The sequence below is a fragment of the Gorilla gorilla genome, chromosome 1, assembly GCF_029281585.2.
Source record: "Gorilla gorilla gorilla isolate KB3781 chromosome 1, NHGRI_mGorGor1-v2.1_pri, whole genome shotgun sequence".
NCBI lineage: Eukaryota > Metazoa > Chordata > Mammalia > Primates > Hominidae > Gorilla > Gorilla gorilla.
Genome location: NC_073224.2, coordinates 155,411,807 through 155,439,582, shown reverse-complemented (window position 1 = coordinate 155,439,582; position 27,776 = coordinate 155,411,807). Strand labels below are relative to the sequence as shown.

Sequence of the window (27,776 nt, the reverse complement as noted above, 5' to 3'; positions counted from 1 at the left end):
GTAGGTTTTAAATTTAAGATTTATTGGAGGGTTGGGGGAAAAGTATAGTACAAACTGCTTTTCAAAGACTAGGTTTTTAAAAACTCTAAGCAAACAATTTCCACTTCAGATTATACATATTTTAAAAATCAGCATTGATTCGTGAGCATATATTTTACTATAATGAAGGGAAATATGGCATAATAAAATTCTGAAAGCAATTTTTCCCAATTAAATTATAGTGTTGAAACATCTAATAGAGGAATATTTAATAGGTAAGTTGACTTGCTTCTTGCCTTTATGTTCCTGGATACTGAGGACATTTGTGTGTATTTTTCAAATTCAAACAATCAAAACATTTATTTATTCTTTATTTTTTTAGTATACGGATAACAAAAGTATATAGCAACATAATAAAAATGCAAGAAACTAGATCTGTTTATACAGATCATTTTTCTAACTCTTAATGGTTTGACAAAAGATGTTCATCTCTGTAACAGCTTTGGCTTTAAGACTTCCCACATTTCTTCAGTTTGCTGTTTGGCTACAGCATCTCCAGAGTAGTCAAGACAGTTTGCATTCCACATGCCAATGCCCCGTAAGTGATAGTTTTGTATATATGTTGCCTTTAAAGAAATACTCTGAGGGTTATCATACCATACTTGATGAAAGTGGCCACCAGGATCCTATATCAATAAATTAAAATGGAGATTTTAAAGTATTTAGTACAATTCAGCACCATAGGAAAGGGAAAAATAAAAGAAGTATACAGTACAGTAAGAGGGAAAAAAGTTTCCTAAATCCAGTTATTCAAAAAGGATACAATGAAATAAAAATTTTAGGGCATGACACTTTCCTATTCTATAATTCCATGGTTCTATATTTGATACAAATGGTCCCCGACTTACAATGGTTCAACTTACAATTTTTAGACTTTACGATGGACTTATCAGGGTATTTCGTTCATTTTCAACTTATCATATGTTTATGGGTTTATTAGGACACAATACAATCATAAATCAAGGAACATCTGTACTTTCTAGGTATTATTGCTTATGGCACTTTTAACAATGGCAAAGATTACAGAAACGAGCCTCCTAATAGATTCTACTTGAGCTCCTTTTCATGTCCTAAGATTCTTTCCTTGCCCTTAGCCAGTGATTATTAGCCAAGACGTACATCTGAATCACTTGCGGAGCTTTTAAAATACAGATTCCTGGGTCCCACACCACATGAAACCTATTGAATCAGAATTCTCCAGGGTTAATGCTAGGGCATATATTTGTTTGGTGTTTTAATGTTTCATTAGATAATGCTGGTGTGCAACCAAAGTTAAGGGGAATCAATGCTCTGGTCCTCTAAAACCAGTTTATGTGCTTTTTTGTATTCTCTGTAGTTGCTAGAAGTGTGCCTAGCTAGGAGGTCTACAGAAGATTTTGTTTATGATGAATCAGCCAAATCAAAAGGTAATGGCAATGGAGGAGAAAAGTACATCCTTTTCTAGGTCTTACAGATACATTCTCAGAGTCTGTTAGGTCTGCACTTCATTGGTGACTTAACATACACCTGATTATGAGCCATAAATTAGATTCTGGTCTTATGTTCACCTTCCACCCTAAAAAGTCCTTCTGCCCAGAATCAACTACCTCTATCTAGTACTAACACAGTCTCTCTCAGGCAGCACATGAGCTATTGGATAAGAGACAAACGAAAAGGGAAAGGAGCAGATCTAGGACAAAGTGCAAAGGAAGGTGAAAAAGATAGGAGATAAAAAATAGAAAGACCTGTGACTAAAAATAATTTACTTATTTTTATATACATCTAGGAAACTCCTTAAAGGCATTTCTGAATTAATGCCAGTAATATTTACAGCAGCACTCCTGGAATTAGAATAGTCTCTTAAGATGACCACTTTGGGGCCGGGCACGGTGGCTCATGCCTGTAATACCAGCACTTTGGGAGGCCGAGGCAGGCAGATCATGAGGTCGAGAGATTGAGACCATCCTAGCCAACATGGTGAAACCCCATCTCTACTAAAAATACAAAAAAATTAGCTGGGCTTGGTGGTGCATGCCTGTAGTCCCAGCTACTCTGGAGGCTGAGGCAGGAGAATTGCTTGAACCCAGGAGACAGAGGTTGCAGTAAGCTGAGATCACGCCACTGCACTCCAGCCTGGAGACAGAGCAAGACTCCATCTCAAAAAAAAAGACCACTTTGAAGGAAAATAATTCACCTGGTAAATGAATACACTGCGGCATATTTAAATATGGTAGACTAATTGTAAAATCAAGCATATCTCAGTCTATATCTTATATTCCATTCTTTAACATTTTTAGAACTAGACAAAGCCATGCATGCCCTAGTAATAGTTGTGATTCATTATTAAAAGGCAACTTGTAGAACTTACTTAAATACTTAATACTTAAGTACTTAAATATGACAGATTATTGAAGATTCAGGGGCAAATCCAAAGACATATACCTTTGAATTTTGCCATCATTCTAGCTAGTACTTTGAGCCTTTTTGATATTATTAAGAAATTCAAATGTCTCAAAATTGTAAAGGATCAAAGGGCAAAAACTAAGCACATGTAAGACTAATTTATGCATGGTTAAGGCATATTTGCTTTCCAGAATATTGAGTCCAAGATGAGCTGCTATTGCTGAAACAGCCCAATAGAGTGATTCTCTTCAAATAAAACAGAAACTTGATTCATGTTGCTATAGAATTTTGTAATTAATAAAAAAGAGGGGGCCAGGCGCGATGGTTTATGCCTGTAATCCCAGCATTTTGGGAGGCCAAGATGGGTGAATCACCTGAGGTCAGGAGTTCAAGACCAGCCTGGCCAAAATGGTGAAACCCTGTCTCTACTACAAATACAAAAATTAGCTGGGTGTGGTGATGCATGCCTGTAATCCCAGCTACTCAGGACGCTGAGGCAGGAGAATTGCTTGAACCCAGGAGGCGGAGGGCACAGTCAGCCGAGATCGTGCCACTGCACTCCAGCCTGGGCGAAAAGAACAAAACTCCATCTCAAAAAAAAAAAAAAAAAAAAAGAGGAAGGAGGCTGGGCGCGGTGGCTCACACCTATAATCCCAGCCCTTTGGGAGGCCAAGGTGGGCAGATCATGAGGTCAGGAGATCAAGACCATCCTGGCTAACAGGCTTGGTGGCGGGCGCCTGTAGTCCCAGCTACTTGGGAGGCTGAGGCAGGAGAATGGCGTGAACCCGGGAGGCGGAGCTTGCAGTGAGCCAAGATCGCGCCATTGCACACCAGCGTGGGCAACATAGTGAGACTCCATCTCAAAAAAAAAAAAAAGAGGAAGGAAACAGTTATAACTAGATTTTTTTCTAAAGTGGCATTAAATGGCCTTCAATGCTCACCAAAATGTTTCCTGAATTCTAAGACCTAAAGAATGTGTTTCTTCATAGAAACAGAGTAAAAAGGTGGTTACCAGAGGCTGGGGGTGGGAAGAATAGATATTTCAAAAGACACAAATTTTCAATTAGGAACAATAAATACAAGAAATCTACTGTATCCCGTGGTAACTATAGTTAATAACAATGTATTATGTTGAAAATTCCTAAGAGAATGGATTTTAAGTGTTCTTACCATTTAAAAAATGGTATGTGAGGTAATACATATGTTAAATAACTTGATTTAGCCATTTCACAATGTATAGATATATCAAAACATCATCTTCTACACCATAAATACAGATAATTTTTGCCTGCCATTAAACTTTTTTTTAATTAAAAAAAAAAAAAAAGAGGCCAAGTGCAGTGGCTCACACCTGTAATCCCAGCATTTTGGGAGGCCAAGGTGGGAGAATCACTTGAGGCCAGGAGTTCAAGACCAGCCTGGGCAATATAGAAAGACCCTGTCTCTACAAAAAGTAAAAAAATCAGCCTGGCATGATGGCACACGCCTATGGTCCTAGCTACTTGGTAGGCTGAGGCAGGAGGATTGCTTGAGCCCAAGAGGTCAAGGCTGCAGTGAGCCATGATTGTGCCACTGCATTCCATCCTGGGTGACAGAGCAAAACCTCGTCTAAAAAAAAAAGAAGAATGTGTTCCTGCATTTTCACATTCATTAACGAAAAAACAAGCCACAGATTACTAAGGTCAGGATTACAAAGAAACAGTATATGGTAGTATATACTGTCCTAAGATTCTATGTTACATATTTTTAAATTACAGGCATACCTCATTTTATTGTACTTTGCTTTATTGTGCTTTGCAGACATTAAATTTTTTGCAAATTGAAGGTTTATGGCAACTCTATTGAACAAGTCTACTGGTGCCATTTTTCCAACAGCAAGTGCTCATTTTGTGTCTCTGTGTCACATTTTGGCAATTCTTAAAATATTCCAAACTTTTTCATTATTATTATTATATCTGTTATGATGATCTGCAATCAGTGGTCTTTGATGCTACTATTGTAATTGTTTGTGGGCACCATGAACTGCCCATATAAGACTTAATAACAATATTTGGCTAGGCGCGGTAGCTCACACCTGTAATGCCAACACTTTGGAAGGCCGGATGGGAGGATCACTTGAAGTCAGGAGTTTCAAACCAGCCTGGCCAACATGGTGAAACCACATCTCTACTAAAAATACAAAAAATTAGCCGGGCATGGTAGGGCATCCCTATAACCCCAGACACTTGGGAGGCTAAGGCACGAGACTCACTTACACCTAGGAGGCAGAGGTTGCAGTGAACTGAGATTGTGCCACTGCACTCCTGCCTGGGTGATGGAGCGATACTCCATCTCAGAAAAAAAAGACTTAATAATGATATTGAAATTAGACTAATAACCTTACAATGGGAATTTTGCAATGAATAAAAAAGAGAAAGAAAACAGTTATAATTAGATTGTTTTCTAAAGTGACATTAAATGGCCTTCAAGGCTCACCAAAATGTTTCCTGAATTCTAAGACCTTAAACAATGTGTTGGCCAGGTGCAGTGGCCCATGCGTGTAATCTCAGGCCTTTGGGAGGCCAAGGTAGGCGGATCACTTGAGGTCAGGAGTTTGAGACCAGACTGACCTACATAGTGAAACTCCATCTCTACTAAAAATATAAAAATTAGCCCGGCATAGTGGTGGGCACCTGTAATCCCACCTATGGGGGAAGCTGAGGAGTAGAATTGCTTGAACCCAGGAGGCAGAGGGTGCAGTGAACCCAGAGGGCGCCACTGCACTACAGCCTGGGCGACAGAGCAAGACTCTGTCTCAAAAAAAAAAAAAAAGAAAGAAAAAAAGGAAAGAAAGAAAGGAAAGAAAGAAAGAAAGAGAAACTAGAATCCCTCTTCCCTAAAATGGGTCATAGAAACCAGAGCCTCTTTTCCCCAAAACCAGCCATAAAGTCTAAAAATGTTACTCTAACCTTTCCCACCACCACCTTTCTGTGTAATAGCTGGCCATAAAGAAATTAAGACCCTCATTCCAGAGAGGTCCTACCCCATACCCATGAGAAGAAATCCTTCACAGAGAGGCCAAGAAAAATCTGAACAGACAGTCCTTGCTGAGTTTTCCCACTCAGTCTGTTTGCATTAGCTCATGCCCTTTATTCTGATCACAGTTCTACATAGCTGTCCATACTTCGTTGAACCTAAGCACAAAAATGGACAGTTTTTCCTGTATCTTTGGGTTTTCATTCTGAAACCTCCCATGTCGGGTAAAATTATGATCAAACACATTTTAAAAGGCAGAGATCCCTTTCTTCAAATAAATCTTATATTGGAAGAAGATGATGCCATTTAAGACTTTGCTAGCTAGACAGGAGAAGTCAATACCTGGCTTTAAAGCTCAAAGTTCAGGCTGATTCTCTTGTTAGGGACTAATGAGGGTGGTAACTTTAAGTTGAAGCCAGTGTTCATTTACCATTCCAAAAATCCTATGGCACTTAAGAATTATGCTAAATTGACTCTGCCTGTGATCTATAAATGGAATAACAAAGGCTGGCTCACAGCACATCTGTTTACTGAATATCTTAAGCCCACTGCTGAGATGTACTAAGAAAAAAAAGAGATTTCTTTCAAAATATTACTGCTCATTGACAATGCACTTGGTCACCCAAGAGCTCTGATGGAGAACACAAGATGAATGTTATTTTCATGCCTGCTAACACAACATCCATTCTGCAGCCCATGAAACAAGGAGTAATTTCAACTTTTAACTCTTATTAATTAAGAAATAGATTTTGTAAGGCTGTAGCAGCCAAAGACAGTAACTCCTTTCATGGATCTGGCCAAACTAAACTGAAAGCTTTTTGGAAAGGATTCACCATTCTAGATGCCATTAAGAACATTCATGATTCACGCATGGGAGGAGGTCAAAATATCAACATTAACAGGAGTTTGGAAGAAGTGGGTTACAACCCTCATGGATGACATTGAGGGGTTCAAGACTTCAGTGAAGGAAGTAACTGTAGAGGTAGTGGAAACAGCAAGAGAATTAGAATTGGAGGTGAATCCTAAATATGTGACTAAATTGCTACAATCTCATGATAAAATTTGAATAGATGAGGAGCTACTTCTTATGAATACGCAAAGAAAGTGGTTTCTTGAGAATGGAATCTATTCCTGGTAAAATGCTGTGAACATTGTTCAAATAACAGCAAAGGATTTAGAATATTCTATAAACTTATTAATAAAGCAGCAGCAGGGTTTGATGGGGTTGACTCCAATTTTGAAAGAAGTTCTACTGTGGGTAAAATGCAATCAAATAGCATCACGTTTTACACAGAAATCTTTCGTGAAAGGAAGAGTCAATTGACGTGGCAAACTTCACTGTTGTCTTATTTTAAGAAATTGCCATAGCCACCCCAACCTTCAGCAACCACCACCCTGATCAGTCAGCAGCCATCAATGACAAGGCAAGACACTCTTCCAGCAAGCAGGTTATAACTTGCTAAAGGCTCAGATGATCGTTATCATTTTTTTTAGCAATAAAGTATTTTTAAATTAAGGTATGTACTTTTTTTAGACATAATGCTATTACACACTTAACAGACTACAGTATAGTATAAACATAACTTTTATATGCACAGGGAAACAAAAAATTCATGTCACTTGCTTTATTGCTATATTTACTTTATTGTGGTGGTCTAGAACTGACTCTGCAATATCTCTAAGGTATGCCTGTATATGTAATTGGATACCATAACTTTTAACAAACCATATCCATGAAACACTGTTTCTAAGAACTCCATGTTTCTAAGAATGCTGTGAAACAAGATTATATGTCAAACAATTAAACTGCCTTATGTATTACAGCACTTCTCAAACCCATTAATATAATTGTTGTTATAAATCTCCAAGAGGGGCGTACAGTATATAGTGTTTTTCTAAATATATTTGGCCATGGCACACATGTGTATATTTTGCACACATGTGCATCCGTGTGTGTAATATTAACAGTTCCCAGGACAGACTAATATAAACACTGTTTAGGAAAGATAAGATTACAATACACTCTAGTTTCACTAATAGGTATATACTTTCAGTTCCAAAGTTTAGAAAGCTCTACACTAAAGCTCTCTGTGGAGGCATACACATGTATATCAATTATAATTTATGACATGTAGTGTGTTTGCAGTCATTTTTTTATAAATGGGTACCAGACCATTAATTAAGAATATAAATCCTTGCTGAACTTCATTTATATCATTTTAGTACTCCTTTTAAAGTAACATAATCTGAAATAAATTCAAAGAGGATTTGTACTTAGATTTTTGAGCTGTGGAAGAGCCTTTATAATGTTAAAGGTAAATTATGAAAACTATAACTTTTCTTTGCCATTTTGGTATAGCAATTCCTATTAAACACTACTTGACAGAATTGCTAATCACTTAGTGTATTTCTTCAGGTTTCCTTTATGTAATATTTTTGTAAGTTTTGACATTGCTTTATAATTTAATTATAAAATAAATTGAAAATGATAGTTTTTCCATTGTAAAGTCGATTATGACACCTCTTCTGTTCTCAGCCTCATTCCTCCCTATGTAAGTCTCATCAGAATCTGTAGGCCACTTTGAAATGGAGGCTTTCAGAGATAGTAACCTATTTTGGCCCAAAACCGATTCAAAATCAACAGTCATCCTAACATAATTGTCAACTGTTACAGAAATCCTGTTTGTGATATGCACATTTTTATGGCATCATCTAAATGACAAGTGGCCCAAGCAGAGTAGATTCACTATTAGCAAAACTCCAATTGCTCGCCAGGGAACTAAAGTTCCTGATTACAGATTCAAAGACAAGTTTACTCATGTAAATAGCAGTCTGCATGTTATGCCCTAAAAGAAAACTGATAGAAATTCTTGATATCAAACATCTAATTATGAAAATAATTACAAAAACTAATAGAATAAATGCTCATAACTTACGAAAAGTCTTACTTTATAGTTATAATAAGGAGCCTGCTGATCTTTATCCCATAGGTTTCCAGAAATAGAACTATTTATTTGCTTCATGATCGTTTTGTAGGGCACCTGATGTCCTGCAGCGTCACTACAAGGAGCCCCCCGGAAAGGGACTTTTGCAATGGTACAAACATGATCCTAGAAATGCAAAAGTGCTCATGTTATATATTATCAATTATGCAATTCTTACAAGCCAAACCAAAAATATATAAATTATTTAGAAATAAAACATATACCATAGAAAACCTGACTATACAGAAAAAAGGTTAAAATAAATTTCATTATTAAATGAAAATGTATGATAATCATAAGCTTTCATAGAATTAAGTAAAAATAAATAATTTTTATCTCAAACTATATTTCAGAAATTCTAAAGTTTATATATTTCTAATGAAAACAGAGAGACTCTAAAAAGTATAATAGATAATAAAAATTATGTAACAAATGACTGTTCCTACCTCAGACAGATTCAGGCAGGTATAATCATAACCATACCAAGGAACACCCATTACAAGTTTCTTAGGATTAATGCTCATCTTGATGTAGTCATTATATCCTAGTCAAGCAGGGAGAGAAAAAGCATATTTGTTTCTCTTCATATGTCAATGTGTTCATACAAGCTATGCAACCGTTCAGAATCTGTTTGTAAAAACAAGTACATTTATAAAAAAGAGTAATAGTGTTTAATATGTTATAAAACATCCCTTAAGAACCATAAATTCTATATCTTGCTTTCTAAACCATTTCTCTTTGAATAGGAGAAAACATTCAAAACAATTAAGATCATACTGAAATAAAATATTCACAAAATCTAATTCTAGGAAGAATGACACATTTCAGGAAAGTATGCTAATTATATCTATTAATTCTAAGACATGATATACTTGATACTCTAGATTCTAAAGTTTCAAAAAAGTTTTATAAATCTTAACTTTCTAGCAGTGATGGTCTCAGAGTTTCTTACAAAGTACAAGTGTTCCATGTTTTGCAAATATTCTGTAAGTAAGCTGGGGATAAGAAATGTGTCATCTATAGTGGGAGGAAACAAAGAGAAAAATGAACAAATCCCTGGAACTATCAGTCCTTTTCTTGCCCAATGCTGCAAAACATGTTTTTCCACCAAGACATATTCACAGATTACCTAGAATGTTCAGCTAAATAACTTTATTACTTTTTAGAGCCTTTAATGTTATTATGTACTATTAAATAACCAAAAATGGGGTGGGGTATGTATCAGTTCCCAAACATATTGGTTTATTTAGTTTGGTTGTTGATTTATTTATGATACAGAGTATCCCTATGTTGCTCAGGCTGGCTTGAACTTCTGGCCTCATGTGATCTTCCCACCTCAGCCTCCCAAGGCTTGAACCTTTTATTGATAGAACATAATTATAATGTCTTTCCTGAAACACAGTTTGGGAACCCTCAATTAATAATTACTTCGTAATTTTAACAGAATAAGTTATTTTTCAACTTTAAATAGGTATGTGGCTAGGCACAATGGCTCATGCCTGTAATTGAAGCTCTTTGGGAGGCTGAGGTGGGAGGATCACTTGCGGCCAGCCTGGGCAACATAGTATGACTCCATCTCCTTAAAAAAAAAATCTTTTGTAAATTAGCTGGGCATGGTGGTGCATGCCTGTATATCCAGCTACTCAGGGGGCTGAGGTTGGGGGATCACTTAAGCCCAGGAGGTTGAGGTTACAGTGGGCTATCATAGTGCCACTGCACTCCAGCCTGGGCAACAAAGCAAGACTGTCTCAGAAAAAGAAAAAAATGAAAATATTAGCTGGGCATGGTGGCATGCACCCGTAGTCCCAGCTACTCAGGAGGCTAAGGCTGAGCTTGTGAGGTTGAGGCTGCAGTGAGCCCTGATCATGCCACTGCACTCCAGCCTGGGTGATGGAGTGAGATCCTGCTCAAAAAAATAAAAATTGAAAAAAAAAAACAAAAGAACAAGCAATCTTTTATTTAGTTGACTGATGGAATACAAACCAATCCAAACTTTGAAGAGGATAATGCAAAGCCTACATCATATGAATGACAGGTCAAAAGTACTCAAATTCTAATAGGAATATACTTTTTAATTTATCACAGATACTAAAAGAAGTTAATGCCTATCCTATTAATCATGCAATGAAGGTGCCCAACCATATCTATCTTTGCTATTATTTAACACTGGTTATTTCAACAAAAATATCCTGTCAAATTCTAGATAAGCATGTGATTTCATGACAAGAATATCAGACCAGAAATGAGAATACCTGATTAAGCCCCAACTATATAATACTTAATAGTTATGCAGTCATGAGCAGTTAATTCTTTTTATCTCATCTAGAAATATACCTATACCACAAGATTGTTGGAAGAATTAAGTGAAAATCAAAACTTTAAAACTTTTTGTAAACTTTAAAGCTTTCAATTAAGTGATTTTTACATGTTTGAAGCAAGCCTTACAATTGAAAAACGTATACATATAACTTAGAAATACTAAAAACATCTTAATATTTTGATTTATAGAATATTATTAATATTATTAATAAATGACCATGTTTAGAGTCTTACCAGTTAATGTCTGATTATAGGGAGCATTGGCTGCTGCAATACATTCTGACCAGATCTGACTTTGTTCATCATAAGACATCACAAAGAGGAAGTCACAAGCATCTGCGATTCCAGTATAATTATAGCATCTTCTGTCTATGTTCTTTGGAGACCAAGCTACATCAAAGGTTACCTGTGGAAAAAAATCTTACTATTTTATGTAATATGATCAAGTGTGCATATTATGTCAGAGTTTTAAAATTATATATATTTTTTACCTTATACTACACAAGGAAAAGGAACTGCTTACAGTATATGAATGTAGGGTTTGACACACATAGAACTTGAACCATTCTAAGAAATATTTTTTGCTTACACTTGACTGAGTCAGACATATATTTGGACATACAATGACCAGGAGCAAGACACTATATAGAAGATGGCCTTCAAACTCAAAATGTCTTCAAATGCTAGGCTGGTACCTCAGCTGATTAAAAGAAGCAGGTATAATGACAACAGGGTATGGTGATGCCCCTGAGCAACTAGAGAGTAAAGGCACCCTAAAAGAATTCAAATACAAAAGTTTTTAAAATATTGTGCAGGTTAAATATGTCACCTGTTGGCACAACCTGACTGGGTTAGGAGTTTCAGCCCGATTCACAATCACCTTATATGGTAGATTTGGCCCAATATTACAGTTAAGATAATAGTGGTGTCTTACGGCCTACAGGTATAGATTAATCAAGTCAAAATGTTGAATAAATCATTTAAATGATCTTATTTTATGGAAATATTCAAATAAATTTTGAGTATTATCTTTCTTTTTTTGGGGGGATGGAGTCTTGGTCTGTCACCCAGGGTGGAGTGCAGTGGCGCAATCTCAGCTCACTGCAACCTCTGCCTCCTGGGTTCAAGTGATTCTCCTGCCTCAGCCTCCCACATAGCTGGGATTACAGGCATGCGCCACCACGCCCAGCTAATTTTTTTGTATTTTTAGTAGAGACAGGGTTTTGCCATGTTGCCCAGGCTGGTCTCAAACTCCTGACCTCAGCTGATCTGCCGACCTCAGCCTCCCAAAGTGCTTACAGGCGTGAGCCACCACACCCAGCCTTATCTTTCATTCTGAATAGTGAGCCAGCCTTCAACAAGAATGTGTCTCTTTATGTTTATTGCCTTAACCAAATATTAATTAGCCTTATTTTATACGTGTACAAATGTTCTAAAACTTCATTAAAGGTTGTTTTCCCCCCTTAATTAGGCACTCAATAAACACTGATTATTTTAAAAACTGAGATACTTTAGGTAACATTTTTATACTTTGAACAATTTATTCTAGCAAAACTCTTTTTAGGACTTCTTCAAAGTTCCCTTTATAATTCCCTGAATATTAGCACTTTACAATTATAAGCTTTGCTCAGTAGTTTTCCAACAAAATAAGTTATGAAATAAAATTATTACATATCTGTTCCTATTTTATCACTGCCTCTTATTACAAAATGAGAGGTATATTATAGTAATAGAGAAAAATAAATGACTACCTCTAAGCAAGTAAATTTCAAATCCATTTTGTAAGAGTGTTTTCACCAGGATTTTCTCTCACAGTTAATCTCATATTTTTGAGATGGTACTATTATTATATTAGACAAGAAAGCAAAAGACTTGGGTGCTAGTGTCAGCTGTCTTATAGTTAGGTCTGTATCACTGCTAAGTCAATTAAAGCATCTGAATTTTTCCCACCTATAAAAATGAGGGTGTGGAAAGAACTCTTCAAGGCATTTATTTGTAGCTCTTTAATTCTGTGACCACAATTCTGTAAACTAAAGTTATTATCTTATTCCCAAAACTCATTCCCCCCTCTAGATTATCTAGTCATTTTTTGTTGGTTACCAGTTTAAAAACTTTGGGGCCATTTTCTAATTCTTTCTTCCCTTACTTCCAAAATCTAACCTCACGTCTCCCTTTGGGTGGCATCTCACAGTTGTTCTGCCCCTTCCTTTCCATTAATTAATTCATTTAATATGTATTTATTGTACACTTGCTGATTTAGGATTATGTCATCATCCAAATCCAAACTAAATCCCTTGATACTGTATTGTTCAGTTAGCAGTCCTTACTCATCTTCCTTTCTCATCTAGTTTTACATACTCCTACAGAATAGTTTCCCCAAACACTATTTTACACACATAACCCATTACACACAGAATAAAATGCACAGTCCTCAGCCTGACATTCTGGATCTTCCACAATCTGGCCTACCTTTGCAACTGTCCCTCCCACTAATTCACCTAACATGAACTTGACATGTAGCCCAAATTGTTCTCCTCACCTCTCAAGAGACAGAAAGAGATATTCCTACTGCAAGGATTTTGCTCAATCTCTTCCTCTCTGCTCTTTCACTACAGCTTAATCAGGATTGTCAAATAGGTTGTTTCCCATATATTCCACACATCAATTCTAACCTATTAGTAATCACTATCTAGAGAATGAAGGAAAAGTTTCTGAGGCCAAAATGTGTGAGGAGGAGAAGGGGTATTGTGGCCTGTATGCCAGCTATTTGCTATTCTTAATCTACATTGTACTCTCCTGACAAGTTGAATTCCATACTGACAGATCTTCCCTATTTGCATAAAACCACAGAAATGTCAGTCCTCATATTGCTTATTATTTTACCAGTAATTCTCAAATTATTTTACCTGTAATTTTCAAATTCATGATGACCAACTCTACCAGAATCACCTAGGACACTTGGCAAAAATACAGTTCTCTAAGCTCTATCCCAGACCTACTGAGTCAATCTCAGTGATATGGTTTGGATCTGTGTCCCCGCCCAAATCTCATGTTGAATCGTAATCCCCAATGTTGGAGGTAGGGCCTGGTAGGAGGTAACTGGATTACAGGGGCAGATTTCCCCCCTCCAGTGCTGTTCTTGTGATAGAGTTCTCACGAGATCTGATTGTTTAAAAGTGTGTGGCACCTCCCCACCCTCTCTCTTTCTCCTTCTCTGGCTGTTTGAAGTGCTGATCCCACTTTGCCTTCCACCATGACTGTAAGTTTTCCTGAGGCCTCCCAAAAGCCAAGCAGATGTCAGCATTATGCTTCCTGTATAGCCTGCAGAACCGTGAGCCAATTAAACCTATTGTCTTTATAAATTACCCAGTCTCAGGTATTTCTTTATAGCAATGTGAGAACAAACTAATACACTCAGGATATTTTAAACAAGCACTCTCAGGTAATTCTGAGACAGGTTTAGGAATCACTGGTTTACAATACTCATAATGCTCTATACTGGAATACATTTTTAAGCATTCTGTTAGATATCAAGGAGCTGCACCCCGTCTTCAAAAAAACTCATTGTCTAGCCTATTACTTCTTAACTATAATCACCAATGAAACTTTTTTAAAATTGTGGGCTCTGGGATTACCCAAAACCTTTTGAAAAATCATTTCTGGGAGTGAGTTCACAGTGTGCATGTGTGTGGAAAAGTAAACACATGTTTACTTTTTCTTAAGACCTATGGTTATTTTGATATGTGGCCAAGTTTGAGGATCACTGATCTGGGTTCACATTATCCTCTGTTACCCATCTGTTGTCTGGCAAGATAGCTTGTGTTGTTACCTTCTGCTCTAATCATGTTCATTATGGCAGTGGGGAAGCACACTGCCTATTGTTATAGCTGTCACAGTTCTGTGTAGTTAGTCCTTTAAGCTTTACTGGGCCTTGGGTGCAAGTAATTCAGAGACTGTGGAGCAAGTGATACACTTCCCCAGAACTACCTCTACTCCTGGGTTGTTTCTGTCCTGCATTGGTAAAAGCTGGTTAGGCCCCCCCTTGATTTTTGTTCTCCCATTGCCTAACACTTCTAACTGTGCTACAAGGCAAGTAGTGGGGTAATCCCAGTGTTGTATTTTGATGTGAATAGAGAATAGATTTAGTGCTTTAAAATTCCTTAAATAAGAACACCAAAGGCTCCAGAAAAATTTTTTAGGAAATAAGTGCCGAAACTCTTTCCCATTGCATTACTATAAAACAAAGATTATATTAGTTATACCCTCATGAGTATATTCTGATATGGAAAATATGAGGTTTCCAAAAAATAAATGAGTTTTTACCTGTGATCCCTCAATTTCACGATGGAAAGAGTCTGTAGTTTCTTTGACTAAAGCAGTTAATGCATCATATTCAGGTGATAAACAATTAACTTCTTGCTCTATATCTATATTAATTCCATCCATATATTGTGTTTTGGCCAAATTAAGTTTTTGAGCTATCCAGGATGCTCTGAAAGCAGGATCAATGATATCCTTTAAGGATACATCTCCTGTGGAAGAAGTATATATCTTTTGAACATGTATGCAAAAACATTTCATTATATTGGAAGACTAAGCCCTTAACTGAAGTTTTCCAAATGGAGAAAGAATATACCAAAGTAACAGAAAGCCATTACTCATGAATCTCCAAAATAACCATTATAAATCATTAGTAAAATTGTTCTGAAGTTAGAAACAGAAATTGTGGACTATGATTAAGTAAAGGTCATAAGGCTAATTTGGCAGTTAACATTTTGCTCAAAACCATACAGTGGTTTAATTCTTTTAAAAAGATCTGTGTTTGTGAAATGAATTACACAGTATCTAAGATTAATTATAGGATCCTAACAAAAACAGATAAACATAAAAGGAATTTTTTGGAAAGTCGGGACTATAGCAAGTGATACAGATAAATTTCCCAATTGCTGGACACATAGATCTGGAAACAACATACCTTTAAGTACTACTCTGGCTCCTTTTGAATGAGCATAGCACATAAGTTCTGAGTCATATTTTCCAAATGTTGCCACAGTTGTAATCTGTGACCAATCATAAGATTTCCAAGTTTTCTGTCCAACATCAAACACAAAGACCTGCCAGAACAAGGATGAGCACCATCATTTAAACCAAGAATATTATGCTGACCGTCCAAAATACCGTTCATCAAACATCACCATACACCAAACACTATGGTGGCAGTGAGAGTACAAGTGCATAAGACATAGGGGTCCCAAGATAATTGGTGGCAGGGGTAATTAGCCAGGCTGGGAAAGAGGGGAAGGATGGGCCAGGAAGGAAGAGTGGCAAGTGCCAAGGCCTGGAGGCAGAGACAACATGGTGGTTGCATAACTAAATATTTAGTATGGCCGACGTCTAGAATTTGGGGAGAGAGCATTAGTGAAGGACCAGAGAGTGGTAGGCATGGATTAAATCATGAAAGGCCTCATAAGCTCTGTTGAGAAGTTAGTACTACCTTGTTTATCCTGAGGTAAAGGGAGAGAATAAAAGCATTTTTAAAAGGGGAAGGTATGCATTTTAGAAAAATATTTTCAGCTGCAGTGGGAAAAGGATTAAAGAGACACCAAAACTGGAGGCAGAATACAGAAACTGTTGGAGGAATCCAAGTAAGAGATGATGGTGACCTCAACTAAAATTGTGGAGCAGTGGAGTTAAGTGAACAGATCTGGAAGATCCTAAGGAGGCAAAATTGACAGGACTTTGTGACTAATCGAATGAGTAATCAAAGGAGAGAAGTTTGATAATACTCAAGTTTCTGGCTACTGCGGATGGAGCCATAAATACTACATTTACTGTTTTTTGTTTGTTTGTTTGGTGAAGCTAGCATCTTAGAATAGTACCTAGGTCAAATTCTAAGGCACCTGATGTTGTGTTTCTCTGATATTTTCTTCCCACAGTTAATTCAAGAAGCACAGAAGCCTCACTGATTATTTTTATTTTATTCCAAGGCATTAATTCATTGATTTGGCAAATATTTACTGAATTTCCAATAAGGTGCAAGGAGAGTATTTTGCTAGGCTCTAAGGAGATAAAGATTAATGAGAGAGACCAGGTCCAGTAAGGAGTTAACTACTTAATTACAATGGTATTAAGCACTGTAGGGGTTACAGGGGGCCATGCCAGCATATAAAGGGGACCTGCTAGCCAGATGGAGCACGAAAACTTTTCTGAGGACTACACACTTTCGGAGAGGGCTGAAATCAGCAGAATGATGGAAGAGATGTACCTATGGACAAAAGATTGCATTCTCAACTGAGGGAAGGGAAAGCCCAAAGGTCGCTACACCTCAGGAGAATTCTGAGATTCTGGAACTGAAAAAGGTCAATGTAGGTAGAGCACAGAAATCCTGCAAGTATGTGGAACTGGATAAAACCTTTAAAGTCGGTAGTGGAAAGATTAAGTAGGACTTCCAAGACCACTGAAGATGTTGTATTTTATCTTGGGATCAGTGGGAATCAATTAGAGTTTTAATTCAGGGGATATGCATTACAAAAGAGATCACTGGGTCCTTGTGAGGGGAATGAATGAGGGAGAGGCTGTGGGGATAGTAGCTGTAAAAGTTAAACCAGGCATTTCTTAATTTTTTTTAATTTTTTTTAACTTTTCGGAATTATGCATAACTCATTTTTTCTGCTAAGCAATTGCCCACTGAAATAATAAAAATTCATAATGTGAAATTAAGTGGCCCATTGTTTTCTGACTCATATTTCTATCAAAACTTCTATTTTAGTTCTGATAATTAAGATTCTATTTGTTTAAAAAATACTAAGAGCCTGTGATATAACAGATACCCTTAAAAAAAAAAAAAGCTGGGTGAACTAATTGAAAATATAAGGTGAAAATGCCATGTAGTCTAGTTTTTGTGTTTGAAAAACATAGAAAACGCCAGTAGAGAAAAAGACCATTTACCATGAAGATACAAATAAGCATAATTTTGCTTCTTTGAATAGTTGGTTTTCAAAGTGCCCACAGATATTGCCTAACCCACTAAGTATTGGGTACTACAATAAATCTTTCAGGTTTTTTTTTTTTTTCTTTTTTGAGACATAGTCTTGCTCTGTCGCCCAGGCTGGAGTGCAGTGGCGTGATCTTGGCTAACTGCAACCTTCCGCCTCCCGCTCCGCCTCCCAGGTTCAAGCGATTCTCCTGCCTCAGCCTCCCAAGTAGTTCGGATTACATGTGCCCGCCACCACGCCCAGCTAATTTTTGTATTTTTAGTAGAGACGGGGTTTCACCTTGTTGGCCAGGCTGTTCTCGAATTCCTGACCTCAAGTGATCCACCCACCTTGGCCTCACAAAGTGCTGCTCAATCTCAAAAAGAGATTGAGAAAATTAAGAAATGTCTGGTTTAACTTTTACAGCTACTGTCCCCACTGCCTCTACCACCGCGCTGGGCCTCAGATTGTATAAAACATTTTAATTGGGAGGCCATTATGCTGAAACAGCTCCAACTGCCTTGGATTTCCTGCTTAAGCAAACTCCAGCCCAAGGTCAACAGTGAAAGGAAACTTAAGCTTAACCTATCAGAAACTGCCAACTAACCTCTAACTAGTAATTTTCCACCAAGTCATAGCTAAATAAGGCAAACAGTCATAGCCAACCAAGTAATTATTTTCCTTTGCTTCCCTGTTCAGCCTATAAAAGTCCATGCTACTAAAGCAGACCTCTCTGAACCCCTTCTGGTTTAAGTACTGCCGATTCATAAGTTGTTCTTTGCTCAAATAAAAAAGGTTATCCTACTTTGTCTGAAATCTTTCTTTTAATAAGATGTTAGGTTTCCACACTAGGCAGGTTCTCCATAAACACTTTCACCATTTTTATTTCTTCTCCTAAGTCATGTATATACACTTTTTTACTGGCATCTAAGTGTTCTGCCTCAGATTAATGTACTAGATTAAGAACTAGGAATCATGCCTATTTCTACAAAAGAATCGTTCTTTGGATTAAGCCTTTGGACCTTCCTGATGTCATCCAATTCCTGCTTTCAGTCATCGAAGTGGGCAGTCAGGTGGTTTTAATATTGCTCCAGAAGGTGTTTGATTAAAGTTGCCAGAAGCCTTACAAATTGTTATGTAGATAGAAGGAAAATGTACTGAAAGCTATTTTTTTTTACCACTCTTCATGGGTGGTTTTGAGGTACTTTAAAGGAAAGGGCTAGCAGGTATAGAAAACTAAAGGTAAGCAAAATACTCTGCATTCTAATGTACTGTTGGAGTGCTGAGATTCTTTCAAACGAAATCCTCGTTCCTTGGAAACAGAAATGGATTATCCTACCTTGTTTGCTTTTTACACCCAGAGTGCTTCCGCAGAGGCACAGCAGGGGAATGAAAGGAGCTTGCCTTAGGAGGCAGATCTGGTTTGAACACTCGCCTGCCTACGCAGGCACTTACAGGCTGTGAGGCCTGAGGAGTTACTCAACTTCTCTGAGCCCGAGCTTCCTCATCTATAAATTGAAGGATCCGTAAACAGGAAGGCCCTCATCGAGTGGGCAAAGCTGGTTTCGGCGCCCACGGCACCTCTCCTTGGGGCTCCGTTCTACCCTAACTTCTCTTCGTGCCCTGAAGCCCAGACCTAGAGGAGCAGAGGAAGGCGCTGACCTCGAAATCTGGATGGTGGCGAATTGGGCGGCAGAGCTCAGGCTCCGGGCATGGGCAGTCGGTCCCGGCCGCGAGCCGCAGCGCCAGCAGCGCCAGCAGCGCCAGCAGCGCTAGACCCGGGACGCCGCTCGGCGGGCTAGAGACGAGGCGCCAGCGTCGAAGCTGCGGCCGGGACATGGCAGCAGCTGTAGCGGGCCGGAGTGGGTTCCTATCGCCTGGGTGGGCGGGGCCTGCTGCGCGTCGGGGCAGAAGGGGCGGGGAGAGTCGGGAGGGGCGGGGAGGGGCGGGGCTGAGGGGCGGGGCTCCGGGGCGGGCGTGGGAGGTCGGGCTTCGAGCGCCCCCGGGCGCTACAGGTGGGTGAAGTTAAGTGGCTGCTGGAGCGTCTCGGGGGACAGCCAGTGTCTGCGGCGCCGAGAGGGCCGTTCGTGGACTCAAATGGGTATCACCCCTACCGTTTATAGTCCTCCCAATAGTCTGCATCTCGTTTTGTCGTGGCTGGTCGTGTACTCCTTGTGGAGTCTGAAGGTACAAGGGGATCCCCAAAATGGAGAAGTGGGTGTCTTTGGAAGGGCCTACTGAGTAACATGGTTGGAGTGGCCCAAAGACTTTGTTTTTCTTTTGCTACTCAAAAGAAAGCTGGAATACCAAAAATTTTTTCTTACGGATATCAGGTCTTAGTTAAGATCGTGGTTTGAATTCAAGCATCTAATTTTGCCTACTCTCCTGTTAAAAATCAAGTTTAACAACGTAAACACAAGGACAAAGAGATAACAGCAACAAAATGTTGGAAGCTGGAGAGCACAAGTATGAGTATGAGAGGTAAATCGGAAAAGGGGGAGATTAGTCGAAGGCTGCTCAAGGACTCTGATCGCTAGATCCTTTTTCCAGCTTCATGTCTCTGGGCAGCTGCCCCTCTTTCCCACCCACAGGCTCCCACCCCGGCTGAATTCCCTGAAGGGGATAAATTCTCTGCTGAGTGGGTATTCCACCTAAAACGGAGAATAAGTGGCTTTATGCCTACTGAAAACTGAAACCCCTCGCTATCTGATTAACCTAAGAGGCTGAGCAAAGATACTGACATCGGGTTTTCTGGACAAATCATACACCCAGATCACCCTACAGTGAAATTCAAAGTTAAAAGCACCAGCTATCTACTTGGAGCTTCCTCTCTTTGTACTTTTTAATTTTTACTTTTAATCATGGACAGCAACCAAAAAAATCCAATAATGTAGAAAGAAGGGACCCAAACAACAGACCAAGGAATATGGAGGAAGCAGATGCTGCAGGGAGAACACTTTTAAAAATTCTCATAATAGCCCCAGAAAAATAAGAGAAGATGAAGCCACAACAGGGTGCAATAAAGGGGGTAGGGGATTTTTAAAAGTTACTAGAAATAAGAAAGAAGTGAAAAAACTATTAGTAGAAGATAACACTGAGGAATGTAGAGCAAAAACTCTGAAAGATAAGAAAATTGGAAAACGCAGTACAGAGGGGATGAAATAAATAATTCTTAAGGGTGCTTGAGAAGCAGCGTAGTACAAATAAGAAGAAATAAGTAATTTGGGCTGGGCACAGTGGTTCATGCTTGTAATCCCAGCACTGTGGGAGGCCGAGGTGGGCAGATCACTTGAGCTCAGGAGTTTGAGACCAGCCTGGCCAACATTGTGAAACCCCATCTGTACTAAAAATACAAAAATTATCTGGGCATCGCGGCAGACACCTGTAATCCCAGCTACTGGGAAGGCTGAGGCAGGAGAATCGCTTGAACCTGGGAGGTGGAGGTTGCAGAGATCACACCACTGCACTCCAGCCTCAGCAACAGAGTGAGACTCTGTCTCAAAAAAAAAAAAAAAAAAGAGAAGAAATAAGTAATTATCAAGGCTCCAGGACTGAAGAATACGCGTTTTCAGAATGAAAAGCTGGGCCAGGCACTGTGGCTCACACCTGCAATTGCATAACTTTGGCAGGCCAAGGCAGGAGGATTACTTGAGGGCAGGAGTTTGAGACCAGCTGGGGAACATAGACCCTGTCTCTACAAAAAATAAAAAGCAAAAAATTAGCCCTGTGTGCCAGTGTGGTGGTAAAAGCTTGTAGTCCCAGCTGCTCGGGAGGCTGAGATTAGAGGATTGCTTGAAGCCGGGAGGTTGAGGCTGAAGTGAACTATGATCATGCCACTGCACTCCAGCCTGGGTGACAAAACAAGATCCTGTCTCAAAAAAAAAAAAAAAAAGTACAATTGAACCTCCAAAACCAGAGGTTCCACGTCCATGGTTTTAACTAATGTCAGATAACAGTATTTAAAAATAACAAATAATACAGCAATTTAAAAATGCAAATAAAAATACGGCAAGAGCACTGTCAACATAGCATTACATTGTATTATTATAATTAATCTAGAGATTATTTAAAGTACAGGAGGATGTGCATAGATTATGCCATTTTATATAAGGGACTTGAGCATCCATGGATTTTGGTATCTGGGAGTCCTGGAACCAATCCCTCATGATACTGAAATGTAACTGTGTTTTTAACATGAATGGTTGCACTGAATCGAGTTTTCAAGGAAAAGAGCCTTCTGACTCATAGAATCAGACTGTATTCTGTGACACAGAAGAAAACACATATCTACCTGTGTTAGGGATCCCTAAGTTCACCTCCAGGTTCAGTGATGCACTAAAAGAACTCATAGGACTCAGTTGTACTCACAGTTAAGATTTATTACAGCAGAAGAATATGAAGCAAAAGCAGCAAAGGGAAAAGTGCACAAGAAAAAGACAGGAGGAAGCCAAGCACAAGCATCACGTTGTAACATGTGTGAAGGGCTGTCTGCCATGGAAGCTCACTAGAGACTCAGGGAACAGCAGGAACACTCCCAAATCCACCTACAGGCCAACCTTTAGGAAGCAGGCCTTTCTAAAGATAGCAGTCTTAGGCCTGTTATGGTAACTCTTTTCTGCATACTAACCAAATGAGGAATTCCTACATATTTGTATTGAATTTTATATTGGTGCTGTACATTCTATGGGTTTTGACAAATGTATAATGATGTGTATCCAGCATTATAGTATCATACAGAATAGTTTCACTGCCCTCAAAATTATCTGTGCTCTACCTATTCATTCCTCTCTCCTCGCTAACCACTGGCATCCACAGATTTTTACACTGTCTCCATAGTTTTGCCTTTTCCAGAATGTCACATAGTTGGAATCTTACAGTATATAGCTTTTCAGATTGGCTTCCTTCACTTAGTAATACACATTTATGGTTCCTCCATGTCCCTTCATGGCTTGATTGCTCATTTCTTTTTAGCACTGAATAATACTTCATTGTTTGGACGTACTACAGTTAATCCAATCCTGCAGCATCTGCTTCCTCCATATTCCTTTGTCTGTTGTTTGGGTCTCTTCCTTCTACATTATTGGATTTTCTTGGTTGCTGTCCATGATTAAAAGTAAAAATTAAAAAGTACAAAGAGAGGAAGCTCCAAGTAGATAGCTGGTGCTTTTAACTTTGAATTTCACTGTAGGGTGATCTGGGTGTATGATTTGTCCAGAAAACCCCTGATGTATCTATTCACCTACTGAATGGATTTTGTGTTATCACTTTTTTGAATTTCACTGTAGGGTGATCTGGGTGTATGATTTGTCCAGAAAAACCCCTGATGTCAATATCCATTCACCTACTGAAGGACATCTTGGTTGCTTTCAAGTTTTGAAAATTATGAATAAAGCTGCTATAAACATTCATATGCAAGTTTTGTGTTATCACTTTTTTTTTCCAGACAGGGTCTCTGTCACCCAGGCTAGAGTGCAGTGACTTGATCAAGCTCACAGCAGCCTCCATCTCCTGGGGTCCAGCAATCCTCGCACCTCAGCCTCCTGAGTAGCTAGGACTACAGGTACATGCCATCATGCCTGGCTTTTATGTATTTATTTATTTATTTTAGTAGAGGTGAGGTTTTGCTATGTTGCTCAGGCTGGTCTGGAACTCCTGTGCTCAAGGAGTCCTTCTGTCTTGGCCTTCCAATGTGCTGGAATTACAGGCATGAGCCACTGCATCCAACCCTGTGTTATAACATTTTTAAGCCAAGCAGAAATGTTTGTTTTTGACAACTTAACCATATCTAATTAAATGCTTTATTAAAACCATTCATGTGGGCCGGGCGTGGTGGCTCACACCTGTAATCCCAGCACTTTGGGAGGCAGAGGCGGGTGGATCACAAGGTCAGGAGTTCGTGACCAGCCTGGCCAATATGGGGAAACCCCATCTCTACTAAAAATACAAAAATTAGCTGGGTGTGGTGGTGCATGCCTGTAATCCCAGCTGCTTGGGAGGCTGATGCAGGAGAATTGCTTGAACCCGGGAGGCAGAGGGTGCTGTGAGCCCAGATCATGCCACTGCACTCCAGCCTGAGTGACAAAGTGAGACTCTGTCAAAAAAAAAAAAAAAAATTCACAATTCTAACACTTTATGTCCATCTAGTTGATCCATTGATTCATGGTAGCATGCCATAGAGCAAATAACAAATATACAATAGCTACATAAAATATAAAAAATTTAGGAATAAATATAATGTGCAAGAATGTAAGACCTCTACATAGAAAAGTATATATTCAATAAAGTATAAAACATTAGTGAAATGTTAGAAGATGTAAGCAAATAAAACATGAAATATTTGTTGGGGGAGGAGGATTGTTATTTCATTTTTCTTTTTTCTGTTTAGTTTTGGTGGAATTTGATAAGCTGATTCTAAAATATATAAGAAAATATAAAAATAGTTGTGACATTGCTCAAGAACAAGGTGGGAAGTCTTCTACATATTCTCAAGACTTAAAAAGATTAAGTAATAAATTCCACTCACTATTGGTACAAGGATAAACAAATGAACCAATGGCACAGAGTAGAGAACTCACAAAAGATCCATGTGTATACACTTGATTAATGACAAAGGAATCACTGCAGAGCAGCAGAAAAAAGATAATGTTGTGACAACTGGATATTAATATGGAAAAAACCTGAAACTTGACCTCTACCTCACACCATATACGAACAACTCTAGGTGATTTCTAGACTTAAATGTAAAAGGCAAAACAACAAAGTTATCAGAAAATAATATAGAGAGTATTTCATGATCTCTAGAGAATAAACCCTTACATGAAGCCCGAAAACTATTAACTACAAAGGGAAAAAATCAATACATTTGGCTACTCAATATTTAAGAACTGTTTATCAGAAAACACAAGAGAGTAAAAAGCCACAGTATGGAACAAGGTATTATTTGTAAAATGTATAACCAACAATGGACTGGTGTGAAGAATATATAAAGAACTCATATAAATTCAAAGAAAAAAGTAAACAATCTAGAGGAAAATGGCTAGGAAATCAGAACACTTTACAAAAGAGGATATCTGTATGTTCAATAAACATATGAAAAGATGCTTAATCTTGGTAACCAGGGAAATGTGAACTAAAACCACAATTAGATACCACTACATACTCATTGGCATGGCTAAAATTAAAAAGACTGGTAATACCAGCTATTGACAAGGATGTGAAACAACAGAAACTTTATACATGGCTGATGGTAGAGTATAAAATAATCATTTTGAAAAGTAGTTTGGCATTATTTACTGAACTTTAAGATACACATCCTCTATGAACCAGCAGCTCTGCTTCATGGAAATGAATGAATGTATGTGCTCCACATAGAAACATGGTATCCCTTAAATGCAGAAAAGGCATTAGATAAAATTCAGTATTGGTTCACCAAAAAAATTCTTAGTAAATTGAGAATAGAAGGAACAATAGAAAAAGAACCCAAATCATTTTGTAAACATCATACTCAATGGGGATATCATAATAGCATTCCCCTTAAAATCAAGAACAAGTAAAGGTTCTCATTATCACCACTTCTAATCAGTATTGTACTTACCAGTGAACACAAGTGAAAGAAAGAAAAGGCATAAACATTGAAAAGAAAGAAATAGTCATTATTCACCAAAGATAAAAATAACTACATAAAAAATCTAAAAGATAAAAGAATCCTTAATAAATTACTAGATGTAAGAGTTTAGCAAGGTCGCTATATATTAAGTCAACCTAAATCAAATGCACTACAAACCGAAATAAAATTAATATTAAAAAGATACTATTTATAATAGCTAAATATATGTGGAACTTAGGGACAAATATGACATGTCTATCTGTGCAAATGTTTATGGAGAAAATCCTAAAACTTACTGAAAGACGTTAAAGAAGACCTAAGTACATTTTTAAACATTTATTTATAATTTTTTTTTATATTTTTCTTTTCTGAGAGAAATGGGAAGAAAATCTTTGGAAGGTTTTAAGCAGGGAAGTAGCTTAGTCTGATTTACATTTTTAAAAGATCATTCTGACTGGTGTATGAAAGATGATTACAGAGAGGCTTGTGGAAGAGACCAGATAAGCTATTGGAGTGCAGATGCAGGGCTAATATTTAGCTGGCAAATACTGGTACTGTGGCCTGGATTCTTTATGGCCAACATTTGCTGACTGGATGCAGTTGGTTGGCACCATGCTGTGCCATTAGCAGTTGTTAAATATTTTGATTATTTCTCAGCGTTCCCATGAGATTTCAAGGTGGCTCAAACCAGGCTGGCAGCAGTTGTCATCTGGATATGTTGGCTGATAAAGAATATCTTCTGTAGGAACAGGTGGGAAGACTCGTTGATGTGGTAGATGTGGGGGTTGGAGGAAAGAATAATCAAAGAAAGCAATGATGTTGTCTGTCTTCTCCACTAGCCTGTGCACTGCTTGAGAGCAGAGATGATCCCGGTGCAGTTTTATCCCCAGCACCTATCCCTCTACCTGCCACTAAGAGGGTAAAAACATTCCTGCTGAATGAAATTGCTACATGGGGACATGAGTGCAGATGTGGAGGTGTCAGTGTGGTCTAAGAGTGAGCTCTATAAGATAAGAAAAAACAAGCAAGAATCAAGCCCTTTATATGTAGTCTAAATAGGACCAAGATCTCAGATGACCATCCCAGTAGGAGTGGGGTAGAAAGTTAGTGTAATTTTTATTTTGTTTTGTAGAGATGGAGGTCTCACTATGTTTCCCAGGCTGGTGTCAAATTCCTCCTGGCCTCAAGCAATCCTCCATCCTCATCCTCCCAAAACACTAGATATGAGCCACTGCAGCTGGCCAATTAGTGGCATTTGACCAACGAAAAGTTTGAGGATGAAAAGCACTGGGACCTCAGACAGGAGCTGTGAGAGATTCAGTCCCCTGGGACAGTGGGTTACAGGGGTCAGGAAGCCCAACTCCTGAGGAACAATTCAGAAAATTAATTTCAGAAATAATGGCTTAAGGAATGGAAAATAGTATCAGGAATGCTAACAAAGCGGGTCAGAGTGAAAAAAGTGGCAATGCTGACATGATAATGGAGGAGCAACACTGGCTGAATCCTATGCCTAAGTGTTCATGACATCAAGACCTTCTTTTTTTTTTTTTTTTTTTGAGACGGAGTTTCGCTCTGTCGCCCAGGCTGGAGTGCAGTGGTGCAATCTCGGCTCACTGCAAGCTCCGCCTCCCGGGTTCACGCCATTCTCCTGCCTCAGCCTCCCGAGTAGCTGGGACTACAGGCGCCCGCCACTGCGCCCGGCTAATTTTTTGTATTTTTAGTAGAGATGGGGTTTCACCGTGGTCTCGATCTCCTGACCTCGTGATCCGCCCACCTCGGCCTCCCAAAGTGCTGGGATTACAGGCGTGAGCCACCGCGCCCGGCCTCAAGACCTTCTTATGCACCTTGCCTAGGAAGGATTTCTTCCACTGCCTAGGACAGAACTGAGCATAACGCATGAGAGTTAAGGAAGCCCAGCTGCCGGGGTAGATAGAGGCTCAGGGAGTGAGGAAAGCCAGGTGGCCTTTTCACCTATCAGCTGTCTCCTCATCCCAGAAGCCTGCAAGAACCCAGACGGTGATTTACAACCACTTGCTTAGTATCCCCCAGACTCAACACAGTGCTTGGCACACAATAAGTGCTTAATAAGTTTTTACTTTTTGTAAAATTTAAAGATTTTTGAAATTCAAAATGTATTGGGTTTGGCACATTTAAGGTCATTCTTTTCCAAATCTCAAAATGGGATGTTAGAAAACCTTAAAATTGATGGGATGACATTATTTTCACATTACCAAATATCCAGTTAAATATGTTTTGTGATTTCCCAGTAAAAAACAAAATAAAGACAAAATAAATTTAAATAAAGTTAGCTCAGAGGTCCAAACTCATGGATTACAAATTCATGTGGAGCACTGCGTTTTCCTACCGGAATGTGATGTGTGAGCACCGATGTTTCCACCAGATCCTCTGGCTTGTGGATTACTCCATTCATCAACACCAGTGGATCCTAGAAGAAAA

The 27,776-nt window shown here is 38.6% G+C and overlaps 2 protein-coding genes across 3 annotated transcripts in view; one reads left to right on the top strand and one right to left on the bottom strand.

Moving 5' to 3' along the window:
* Positions 1–12,240, top strand: part of SPATA1 (spermatogenesis associated 1) — a 56,889-nt gene extending 44,649 nt beyond the window's left edge. The window contains exon 13 of the mRNA XM_055380474.2: positions 10,994–12,240. The gene's annotated coding sequence lies outside the window, so the exon portion shown is untranslated. The remainder of the gene's footprint in view (positions 1–10,993) is intronic.
* On the bottom strand, positions 2–27,776 carry CTBS (chitobiase). Of its 2 annotated transcripts, none has more exons than XM_063697464.1 (7): positions 27,685–27,776; positions 15,715–15,853; positions 15,063–15,271; positions 10,974–11,145; positions 8,867–8,964; positions 8,385–8,546; positions 2–665 (listed from the first exon to the last, which is right to left on the bottom strand). In XM_063697464.1, exons 1-7 carry the CDS (start codon positions 27,748–27,750, stop codon positions 465–467), a joined length of 1,047 nt encoding a protein of 348 aa, XP_063553534.1. In that variant the 5' UTR covers positions 27,751–27,776; the 3' UTR covers positions 2–464. The 2 variants fall into 2 exon arrangements, with proteins under 2 accessions (XP_063553534.1, XP_004026102.1); XM_004026053.5 differs by lacking the exon at positions 27,685–27,776 and adding an exon at positions 19,376–19,616.

Bases quoted from the DNA above. Each gene is read 5' to 3' on its own strand.
- CTBS (XM_004026053.5), bottom strand. From the start codon at position 19,552: ATGTCCCGGCCGCAGCTTCGACGCTGGCGCCTCGTCTCTAGCCCGCCG. The intron at 8,965-10,973 runs GTAAGACTCTAA...CTGCTTGACTAG, and splicing joins CTATAATCAGACATTAACTG to GATATAATGACTACATCAAG. The intron at 666-8,384 runs GTAAGACTTTTC...TTATTGATATAG, and splicing joins CTCCTTATTATAACTATAAA to GATCCTGGTGGCCACTTTCA.